At 46.6% G+C, this 11,937-nt stretch overlaps 1 protein-coding gene across 1 annotated transcript; it reads right to left on the bottom strand.

Moving 5' to 3' along the window:
• Nucleotides 1–5,498: 5,498 nt before the first annotated feature.
• ADIPOQ (adiponectin, C1Q and collagen domain containing) lies at nucleotides 5,499–11,686 on the bottom strand. The gene is made up of 3 exons (XM_057377489.1): nucleotides 11,332–11,686; nucleotides 7,523–7,742; nucleotides 5,499–7,097 (listed from the first exon to the last, which is right to left on the bottom strand). The coding sequence occupies exons 1-3, from the start codon at nucleotides 11,446–11,448 to the stop codon at nucleotides 6,571–6,573; spliced, it is 864 nt and encodes a 287-aa protein (XP_057233472.1). The 5' UTR covers nucleotides 11,449–11,686; the 3' UTR covers nucleotides 5,499–6,570.
• Between the last annotated feature and the right edge of the window lie 251 nt (nucleotides 11,687–11,937).

The following is an 11,937-nucleotide window of genomic DNA, read 5'->3' as shown; positions in this document are numbered from 1 at the left end:
AACCTCAGTGAACATTGGTTTGAAGGTGCTAATGGTAAGTGGTTCTAGTTTTGTGACATCTCACTTGATCAAAACATGGAACTCTCTCCATGGAACTGGGTAGAGAGCAAATAATGCTCCTGGGTCCAGCAGGAATTTTCATCCTGGTGGGATGTAACTATCCAATCAAGGRTTAGGTCGGTATACCTAAGACACCTTTTTGTGAAGATTTCCAGAAACTTGGTTTCATGTAGAAAAGCAGCATCAGCAGTACTGCTGGCATCTGGGAAGTGTGGTAGGTGTGGGGTGGGAACTTCATCTGTGCAGTGTTTAAATGTGTTTGAGTTTAATCAGAGTTCTTAAGGAGAAAGCTGTGCACTCTCATCAGCTGCCTGGATGTGCAGTGAATGCTGCTGGTGGTGAAGCTATTGTGAGTACTAATTCCCAGCTGCTAATCTGCTACCTARGTTTTACACCTAAATCTGGTAAGTATGTGAGTCTCTTGGGAGGGGATCGAGTGAAATGCTCTTCCAGTTAGGATGGGATGTCACCAAACATCTGCATGTTGTAGCTGTCTGAAGATCCCTCCTGCATAGTGAGACTGAGGGTGGGTATCACATCATCTCTAGTCTAAAAAGGGTTGTCAGTGTGTTAGAATTTCAATCAGACACTGGAATTTGTTTGGATCCCATCTGGAGTGGTGTTAGATGAAGAACAAAATGCCCTTCACGTTATTTCTGTGTTACCATTTGTCGAGACTTTCAGTCTAATTAGTCTGTGGGCAATCAGCCTGGTGTCAGAAAATAATCACAAGATGTCAAAATCTCTAATAAAATTGATGTAAAGGGCATTTGACTGCCTTACTCAATTTATTTATTGAGCTTTGATTCCTGTCCTTTTTGTGGAGATTGACACCTCTCATAGTAAGTGTTTCTTAGGGAACAGCCTATTATAACAGCAATCTGCACCCATTTATAAGCTGCTGGATACTGCTCAATACTTCAATGTTCAAATAAAGTCTCTAGTCTGAATAAATGTGTGAATTGTGCCAGTGACTGCAGTGGGACAGCTGGCAACCTGTAAAGCTGACCTGCCTGAAATTTGGCAGGACGAGGTCCCAAGTACTGAAATGCCTTGGAAGGGTGTAGCCAGTTGTGCAGCACAGAGGAAAAGGAATTGCTTCAAAACACTTAAATGTCAGCCTCTTCCCTTCRATGCTGTCAATAGGCCAAGGCTCTGTTTGCAGGGAGCTGCAGACTGTCCCAGTACATTCTTTGGAAATAAGAATGCAATCTGTTTTGAGCTTAGAAGAATCCAGTCATTGTGAGGGAGARAAAGTTGCCATGCTAAAGGAAGCTGGCTGTCATCTGTGTATAATATTTTTAYAGTGCTGCTTCTGAGCTGGTTTCCAGGTTATCCAGTATCCAATGCTTCACTAGTCTTCATGTGAACAGGAACAGGCAAGCTCAGACCTWCTGTGGCAATAGTGGCTTTTCCGTGGTGGATTTTTGCTTAGTTAACTTCCAGGAATTAAAAGTTTTCCTTTTAATATTTTATGCCAGTAATTGAAGTGGAAGATATCTTTCTTGCTAAAGAAGGAATTCATTTAGATGAATAAATGGACTTCTTCCTGCTTCCCTGGGGTGTTGAGAAGCTGGCACGCATCTTCCTGCTCTCAATGTGCAGTTGTTGAGCACACTAGAACATGCTGGGCAGATGACAGTGCAGCCCTGTTCTCTGCAATTCCCTGTTGGTGATGGGGTTGGAATGCCAGTGTCACACCAGGGGTGTTTTGGAAAAGTACAATGCAAGTCAGTCCTTGGCARCAGGGGTGGCTTTGAGCATGAAGATTTCCTTCCACGTTTTTGCTTTCAGGTTTATTTTTTTTTTTTTTAGTTTGCCTTTTATTTTGCTCCAGTTGGTCTTTGCCAAGCAGCAGAGTTAGAATCCTGACCTCAATTGCAAACCTTTTAGTCAAGCTGCTGTAAGGAGTTCAGAGCAGAGAGAGACAGGAGCACTGTCTTTTAAAGCTTTTAAAATTCACAAATTCTGTGAAGGCTATTCTTTTAGTTAAGAAAAAAAAATGTAATCTTGTATGAACTCAGTACACTTTAGACTTCCTGGAAGAAAGCACTCTATTTGGTATATTATGAATAAACAGATGCACAGCTGAGAATGTTGTGTATGAGGTGAGTGACTGAGCAAGGGGATATGTATTGGCAAGGGAATGTGACAGAGCATCCCTGGTGCTGACAGGAGCTGCCCCACCAAGGGAGTGTGTGGTGTGGGAATCACATTCCCTGTGTTGTACTTCATATGGGATGACAGATCCACCTTGGCCTCACAACATTTGACAAAACATGGTACAGAGCTAGAATGGCTTCTGTGGAAATGCCTGACTAGGGGCAAAGAAGCGGTGCTGTACTGACTCCTTTGGGCAGAGCTCCACTTTCACAGATGCCCAGAGGATCAGATGGAGCTGGGTGTGTTGGTTCATACCCCCTGCCCTTCCCTGCCTGACTCCAAAAGGGAATTAGATTGTCTGCAAGTGTGATCTGTCTGCCTCTCTCCCTGCTGCCTCTCCATAAACCTGTCCTGCTTTATGGGAAGGACCCCACAGATTGCCTTGAGTGTGGAAAGCCCTGTAGGAAGAAATAAATGAGCCCTGTAGGAAGAAATAGATACTGACATTGAATGCTTCTATTTCATTGGGAATAAATGTTTCCTTCCCCTTGGACTGGCTGGAGGGTAATGAACTGCACCTCCATGTAAGGAAGTCACACTGTTCTCAAAGATCAGTGGGCTGGGCTGATCTCCTGGGATGAGTCCAAGGATGAGCTGAGGGTGCTTTGCTGACTTACAGTCCCATGGCAGTGAGTCTTTCCATTCAGCTACCGACAGCCAGCATGAATGTCAGAAACGGGGCAGCCTCTGGTTTCCTCCACAGTGTTTCAAAGACTTTACATCTGATGGCATTTCTTGCCTGGGAGAAGAGTGGCTGATTAGCCAAATGCTGGACTTGATCCTAATCCCTCTGCCTGCTTCCATGATGAAAACCCTCTAATGAGTTTATACTTCAGAAATGCAAATCTTGAAAGCAATTTATCTTTTTCTTGTAGCTCTTCATGGTTTAGTGCAGCTGCTATTTGTATTCCAATTAATTACTGGCACAAGTGATTACAGGGGGTTGAAGTACAATTAGGACCAGCCTATAATTGTATTTGAAAGGGCTATGGATGCTTTTACAGATGGTTCCCCTGCTGGATGAGACTGGCTAGTCTCTCCAGCTGTCTCCAGCTTCCATGTTACTTCTCCCTAATTGTTAGTGCAGTGACTTCAATCTTTCATTGGGGAGGCACTTGCTTTCTGCCTCTAAAAGCACATTGGCTTCTAAAGTGAAAAGCAGCCAGAGAAGCAGTAAATAGTGAGACATAACTCTGTACTAGGCATCTATTGTCGGGACTGATTAGAAACCACAAACTAAAACACTGAAATTTGTCAGAGAGCAGGTGATTCTGTGCGCTCTCAGTATGTCAGTGTTGTTCTTGCTGTTTTGTTACAAGGTTGTTGTGTGTTCAAAGCATTATGTGATCCTCAGCAGCCAGCCCAGGCCTTGGTTTCCCCTTCCCACAGGGTTATGAAGCATGGAGGGAGAGTAAAACCACAGCAACTCCATAATGGAAAAAGGCCAGATGCCTTAGGAACTCCCCTGAGCTCATCCTCCAGGACCTCATTATTCTCCCAAACTGTACTTGCAGCTCTTCCTTGAAAGCAGCCCAAGGGTAGGGTGGTGCCCTGCATCTCCYTGCCCATGGGCTACTACAGTCAGCCTGGCATGTGCCCCTGACAAGGCAGACCTGGTAAGGTGGAGGTTTGATAGCCACMCCACATGCAGGAATTCGGAGGTGCTGGGCTATAAGGACTCCCCAGGGTGCTGGCAGTGCTCAGCTGCTGCTCCTGAAGCTTGTCAGCACGTTTTGGCTGGTTGAGACCCCAGTGAAGACATCTGCAGGGGCTCGGCAGCCTCTGGAGGCAGGAATAGAGGTGCAAGGGCAGCTGTGGGGCTGCAGTGGGGAAGATGTGGGGGTGCTTCTCTGCCTGCCCTGTGTCTGTGCTTGCTTTGTTCATAGAGTGAGTCTCTGCTGGGAGCATTTGCCTTATGAGAGAGCTGGGACATGACTTAAACTAGAATTTGGTGCCTTGGAAATTGTTTGTCTCAGCTGAGGAAGCATCTTACAGAGATTTGAGGTGAAAGGCTTCTTAAAACCATCCCAATCCCCAAAGRGAAGGCTTTGAGCCCTGTTTCCATGCAGTGGGGGTTTGCCTTGTTCACAGCCTGCTGCCTGGGCTGCTGGGTTTGCTGGGTTTTGAATGCCTGGCTGGGACATGAGTGAGCAATGCAGGAACTCCCCTGCAGTATCATGGTGAAGCTGCAGTTCAGTATTGGTCCCTGTGAATAGGGGGAAGAGTCAGTATATGGAACAGCAGTGCCTTAATGGCTTTCTTTAACATTTTTCCCAAGCTCTAAACCTTGGAATGTTGGTGTATTGGATAAAGCTGTAAGCATGTTTGTTCCCGCTGCATGGCAGCAAAGAAAGCAGTAATTTGTTTTGGCTCCCYCTTGGGAACTAGTCTTTAAACTTGTATAGCCTCCTAATGTTTATCCCAAATGCCTCTTAGTGCTCTGGCTGTTTCAATTTTCCCTGCCTTCTGAACATCCATCTGAAAACACTGGAAAAAAMCAGTGCAAAAGCTCTGACTTGTTCCTTTCAATTTAAGCTTCTTATGCCATTTGATCCAGCAAATGCTGCATTTTTAAAATCTGCTTTTGTTTATGGATTTATTATTTTTTTACCTTTSCCCTGTTCCCTTCCCCTTAATTCCCATGATAAGAGCAGGATTTTTCCCAGCTCTCTGAATTTAGCATGACCAGATTGAGCATCAGTTTCACCCTTGCTAAATCCATTGTACTTGAAACCTTTGTGGCCAGCTGAGGCCCTCACTCTGGATGGCCACTCAGGCTGGATTYAGGATATTTCATTGGGGAAATAGTCTGGAAACCAGAGTTCATCTTATCCAAAAAGGAGGCAATACAGTAAAGTGGTGAGATGCCGAAGCCTTGGTGGAAGTTAGAGTGTGGAGTGTTTCTTGGGAAAGCAAAAGGGGGGGCATCACTGTTTGCCAGCCTATGGTGCCCCCACCTTGCTGGGAAAAAAAATATTTTCCTTCACTGTCTGGTGAGTCTAGGAGTATATTCCTTCCTTCAAGTCCTTCCCAACAACACACACACAAAAATGGGGAAACATTCCCATTGAGAGAGTTTTTWATTGTTTTTTATTTGCAGTGTGGTATGTGGTAATTCATTGGAGTGTGGAAAATGACATTACAAGTAATTTCAGTTGAAGCTCTTCATGCTATTTAGTGCTTGTAATACTGCATTAGCTCTGATCTGTGCTAGCTTGGGCTGAAGCTTAGTAGCAGGRGTCTTCTTTGAATGTATCTGAGAAACCATMAAATYCTCTTCTAGCTRAAAGTCAAACAAGCTCCTTGGAGYACAGTTTGATGGGATTGACACTAATTCCAGCCTTTCCACTCTTCTGTTCAGGTAACCTTGCCCAGAGCTGGGGCAGGGCCTGGGGGTACTCATCCTGGGAGCCCACTCCACAGGGGAGGGAGGCTTCAGCACCACCTGGAGCTCTGCCCAGCTGGTGGGCAAACCATGGCTTATGGCACACTTAGGGCCTGGAAAAGTAGAAACACAGCTGATAGACCTCAGCTTCTGAGTGCACTTGGGAGCTGCTCAGAGGGGAGATGGAGCTGGATCTCCATGATCACCTCGAGACCCCCAAAACCATGCAGTCAATGGGCYGCTTTCATTGTGTGGCCTCACCAATGCTCATAAGGCTTCTCAGATAAATCACAGGAAAAGATCCCGCCCTAAACCAGCCTGCTGTCTGCATTAGAGATAACAATAGGGGATAAATATAAAAGGAAAAAACAAAGGATTAACATCAGTGGAAGTTAATAACCTGAATATATTCAAAGATCTGGGCTAAAAAAGGGACACAACAAACCAGGAGTGGAAGTCAAAGGTCCTRATAAGAGGGAGTTTCAATGAAAAAATTGAGCCACTTTTCTAGAGCACTCTGCTTTTGTGAATAGTCTTTTTCCTCTTCTACTCAAACTTTAAAATGCTGGCTAAAGTTTCTACAGTTTGTTTAAATGGATGTAGGTGGCTAAAAAGGGGACATTTAGAATGTCATATTTAAATAGAAACAATTTTTCTGTTCTCACTTTTAAATTTAAAAGAAGGTTAAGCCACCTTACTTTTTCATGATATGGCAGGAGTGGTATTTGACTTTGGGCTGAGGTTTCCACAGGAAAGCAAGAGTAGAGGTAGGAGTGAACTCTTGGTTCCATGGAAGTACTGGTACAATCTCACTGATTTCWYAGGAGAAAGGGTCCCCCCTTGGCARTCGTTGCCCTTGCAWAAGGCAATTTTCTGGTAAATACATTATAGCTATAGCGCCAGTGCCCAGGACATGTCCAGGGTTAAGCCACCTCATCCTCTTCCATGCAGCACCCTSTCCTTTAGTAGTTATCTGGGTCAGGGTACAGGAGGAAGCCCATGAAAGTGGAATCRTTGAGGTTGTCAGCATAGACACCATTTTTGTCTCCCTCCCCATACACCTGAAGCCAGACCTCATCCCCCGAGCTGAGGTGCAGCAGGACAGAGCCGCTCGCTTGGTCAACGTTATTGCTCTGGAACTGGTCATAGGTGAAGATCACAGCCTTGTCCTTCCTGTAGAGGCTGACCTTGACATCCGACAGGTAGACCGTGAGGTGGTAGGCGAAGTARTAGGTGCCGGGGACATTGCAGATGAACTTGCCYGTGCTGGGGTCRTAGTGGCCCTGCTCGTTGTAGAAGATCTTGCTGAAGCGGATGGGAACGTTGGGGGCTGGGCTTCGCTCAGTCARCCCTACGCTGAAGGCAGAGCGGTGGACAAAAGCATCTTTGCCCTTCTGCCCTGGGATTCCAGGAATTCCGGGAGATCCRGGAGGTCCGGGGAATCCTCGGTTYCCTACTGGGCCTGGTTCGCCTTTGGGACCTGCTGGACCTGCAGGACAGAGCAGGGACTGGGAGTTGTGTTTGCCCTGTGTGCAGCCGCTATCAAAACACAGAGGGGGCTGTGGTGTGAGCCCTGCTCAGCAGCAGGGAGCTGASGAAAGGCTCAGGGACCTCAGGAGCCCCCAGCAACTGAGGCAGCCAGTGGAAACCCTGCTCACCCCCACCCCAGCTGTGTGCAGAGATGCTGAGAGCAGCATGTCAGCAAAAACATCATTACCTGGGGAAACAACCACCACACCCAATTCTTTGGCTTGGTTATGGAATCTCCAACCCAGGAGATAATCAAAAGCCATTTGGATAAAGATCAGGCATGGACCCACCAGACATGAAACCTGGGACTGGGGCTGGGGCTGGGGCTGGGGCTGGGGCTGCCCATGGACTTGAGCACCGACCTACCCCCTGTTCCTCACCAACCTTCATCTCCTTTATCTCCCTTTAGTCCATCTCTTCCATCTTTCCCATCCCGGCCAGGGGCCCCGTTGTGGCCAGGGTGGCCGGGTGCTCCTCCCATCCAGTTGGCACATGGCATTTTGGGGTCAGGCGGGGTTTCCTGGGCAGCCACTCCTGTGGAGGTGGGGGCCATCAACAGSAACGAGCACAGCAGGAAGCCTGCTGGGCCCCTCATCGTTGGTTCCTGATGGGGACAATCGCTTTGTTAACTTGAAAGGTTAATAGGGAAAAAAAGTGAATATTCTCCCCCCGCTCCAAATAACAGAGAGGCACAGAAGAATAAAGTTTGAGTCAGTGCATCTGAAGGAAAGCAGTTCTGCTGGCCCCAAGGGCCCCTCTGCATCCAGTGTGCTGCTGGTGTGAGCTCTGTGAGCCAGGCTGGCCCATGGGAGTGCATCCAGTGCCAAGAGGAGCAAACACCCGCGGCTCCTGCAGCGCTCACGGGCTCTGTGCATACACACCGATGTTTCAGGACTGAGCAGGCAGATGCCAGGGTATCTGTGGCTGATCTCTGTGCAAACTTCTGCTCAATTAGCCACAATAAGCCCTGGCTCCTGCCCGGCTGAGTGAGCAGCTGATGGAAGGCACCAGTCTGTCTCAAACCCTCAACACTCTTGAAGCCAGGCAGGGATGGTTTATCAGTGCACACACAGCCTGCTCACCTGGATCTACCTAACATGAACAGAAGCCACAGCCAGGTTTCCCAGCTCCTCTGGGCCACCACATGGAATTATGATATTGGGGTTTTTTTCCCATTCGAATTGGTTTTTGATTTTGAGAAGACAAATTGTGCAGTGTTTAGGCCCTGTAGGATTGCATTTCTCTTTAATCTGGCTGCTTTGCTGGTCAGAGCAGTTAGTGCAGCTGCCCAAAACCAGTTGGTGGTGACACTGCAGCCAGCCTGGCTTTGTCCTGGTGCTCCCAGCCCTTGGTGGGCTTTGGGTCAGGCTTTTAGGACACAAATATTTTAAAATGACCATTGTTGTGTGATACTACTCCCCGGGCAGAGTTTATACTCTGGAACAGTAAAGGTATCCTGTTAGGAGCATTGYAAGTGGCATAATAAGCAATAAAAAGTGAGCAACTGCATGGCAATTAGAGTCCCTTAGCTCTCTAATTTCCAAGAAAAATAATATTTTGGAGCMATTTCTTTGCAGGGTTGAATTTCCTAGGCAAGCTATTTAAATGTCRTATTTTAAATAATGTCTTATTAGCGCTCATGTAATTGCTTCAAAGGAAGCTAAAGTAATGTGCTGGGTGTAGCTGGGGCAGAGTTAATTTTCTTCGTAGTGGATAGCATGGGTTGTATTTTGGGTTTGTGCTGAACACAGGGCTGATRACACAGGGAAGTTTTTGTTATTGCTGAGCAGTCCTTGCACATCGTCAAGGCTTTTTTCTGCTCCTCACCTCACCAGCGAGGAGGCTGGGGGTGCACAGGGAGTTGGGAGGGGGCACAGCCAGGACAGCTGACCCCAAGTGACCCGAGGGACATTCTATGCCATGACATCATGGGCAGCTGTAAAGCTGGGTAAGGCTGGTCCCAGACTGCTGCTCAGGGACTGGCTGGACATTGGTCACTTGGTGCTGAGCAACTGTTTTMATTTGCATCACTTGTCTTGCTTGGGGTTTATTTGTCTCTGTTATTTTCTTTTCCATTACAATTTCTYACTGTTTTATTTCAATTATTACATTGTTMTTAGCTCTACCCATGAATGTTCTCAGTTTTACCAGTGCAATTCTCTCTCCCCCATCCTGCTGTAGCAGAGGTGAGAGAGTGGCTCTGTGGGACTCGGTTGCAAGCTGGGATTAAACTACAACAATAACAAAGAGGTTATGATTTCATAACCATGATTTCAGTTTTTGCAGGATATTGAGRGGGCTTTGAAAAAAACTTGAAAGCTCTGTTTAATGACTTTGGTGGGCAGTGCCTAACACAAAATCAGGAAACTTCCAAATCCATGCCCGCCCAGTCAGGGTCCAGCCATCCAGCAGCCACACAGCACTCTGAGATGGAACCAGTGCCCTGGCTTGGGGCATTTTTGGGGCTGAGGGTGCTGTGGGATCCAGTGGGCACAGCCTGAGGCATAAGCAGTGTTCCTGGATCCCTGCACTTAGGGAAGCAAAATGCCCCTTTGCAAGGGATGTAGAGATTGTCCAAGGAGCAGCATGGACCAGTGAAACCRATGTCTAAAAATCCTGAAAGTGGCTTGGTTTGCAAAGCAAGGGTGTGCATGGTGATCCCACTGCATCATGGCCCCCTTGCAATGTGCCAGTGGGGCCCTTGTCACCCCTGCTTGGGTCCCTTCCAGCTCAGGTTCACACATGCACCCTTCCAAAATCAGCACAGGATGTCTGGGAACACCTAACTGTGTTAAAATACGGTGGTGATCCATAAAAATCTGGCTCAAAATTGTATTTCTTGAGCAGTGTGAGGGGTGATTTTGTTGGGGTTAGTTCTGCTTTCTTGTATGCTACCTGGAACTCAAATATTTYAGTTTTAGTGGTGTGYCCCACAGCCAGGTCTTCTACTGGTRYAAAGTAAYCCCCTCCTGTAAGGTTACAAGCGATGCAGGTGTGAGGAGCCAAAGCAGGGCTGCAGGGAGCTTTCCTGGCAGCTGCCCAGCCAGTTTGCTCTGGAGGGCTCAGAGCCATGCCCTCCCCAGCATCGGTGCACACACATCACACACTCARTGCTCYCCYTKCTCAYGAGAAAAGCACTGTCATACWCAAGGAGARAAATACTTCTATCCCTGCARTTTAACTCAARCACAGGTGGTTTCTGTGCTTGAGAAGCCAAGGAATTCTGTGGCATAAATATGTCTCACAAAGGGGAAGTTTTAAGCTGTGTCTGCTAGATCTGAGTTCAAACTCTGGTTTAGGAGTGACAGCCCTTTAYTCAATCTTTCCCATTTCCTTTTGGTTTTCCATGTGATGCTCAGCATCATTTTAACATAAAATAGTCTGCTATATTTGAATGTCATACCTTTTGGACAAGAAATAGATGAACATTAATAGATGAATACTGCTGGTGGCTTTCAGTTACTGCCTTGGCTGCTGCTGTATCAAAAGTGCATATGCATTGTATGAAGCTTATTCATTTATCAGCAGAAACCAGTGTATGCTCTATGAGAACAATGCCTTCCTAAGGGCTACATAATGATTCTGAATTTAGACTGCAGACAGCACTATATAAATATTACATACTCAAATCCTCCACACCTTTCTGCGCAAAACAAACCGAAAAATCCATCTGTTTTCCCACTAGAGAATTTTCCTCAAAGGGTATTAACCAGGATTTGGCTTACGCCAAACTTTTTTCTTTTTTTAATTCTCGTAACGTAGTTTTTGCTGATGTTCCAGCAGTGACTTGCTCCAGGGGGCTCACACCTTAAATGTGAGCGGCGCAGGTTTCTGGTGAGGAACTCATGTGATGCAGGGAGATTTGGGGCACACCCAATCTTYCCTGGAATCTTTGAGGAAAAAGGTKGATTGAAAGRWGCCGGTGCAGTACTTACTGTTACAGCCATGCAGTTTTTCACCGTTGTTMCTGACTACTTTTTGATTTAGGAGTTCTGTTCTCTAAATAGTGTTTCCAAAAAGGGCAGTATGAATCTAATGGAGATCAGCTATTCTTGGTTTAAAATACTCTCTGGCTATCATGAGAATAACTCTGAGAAAGGAAACTTCTTTCAAATAGAAAAGTCTGTCCCATTCAGCCCAAAAGAAGAGAAASTCCTGAACTTAGTAAGGAGGGAAAAAAAAATCGTGCTTACCAGCTGCTTTGAGTCCTGGTTGGCTTGCTGCAGTCTGTTTAGAGAATGAAGTCTGACTATCGCATTGCTATCCCTAAGGGCACGGGGAGCTGTCAGCTCAGACACTGCATTTTCCATTTGCTATTGCGCATGCTGACCTAAAAGTTGGGTTTTCCCATTAATTTTTCCTGGACATCATCTAAGTTTTGGAACACATATATAATCCACTGGGATAGCTTGTGAAGATGGCCTTACAGGGAAAAGATGGGTTTGGGAATTGGACAGGAACTRGAAGAGCAATGGTTTGCTGGAGAGCTCGTGTGAGAGCGTGCTCAACCAGGGCTGGGCTTGTCCAGCACAGGCTGCTGCTCTCTGCAAACTGGGAAATGTTTTTAGTGGCTGGTGGAGAATGTGTCTCCAGCCTTGCAGTAATGCACACATGGCTCAGTAAATGAATTATTGTGGGATAAGTTTGAGCTTCTCCTTTTAACTGCAAGAACTGTTCGTGCCTGGAGGCTGCTGCCATACCAAAGAAGGGCACAGCTGCCCAAGGGGGAGGGCAGAACTGRGGGAGAGTTCCTTTTTAAGGCACCCAAACTTGTGCCAGCACTATTGTAAATGACTGGA

The sequence above is a fragment of the Malurus melanocephalus genome, unplaced genomic scaffold (assembly GCF_030028575.1).
Source record: "Malurus melanocephalus ecotype Western Australia unplaced genomic scaffold, MMel_1.1 scaffold_317, whole genome shotgun sequence".
In the NCBI taxonomy this organism is placed as follows: domain Eukaryota; kingdom Metazoa; phylum Chordata; class Aves; order Passeriformes; family Maluridae; genus Malurus; species Malurus melanocephalus.
This window is presented reverse-complemented; position numbering and strand designations above follow the sequence as displayed.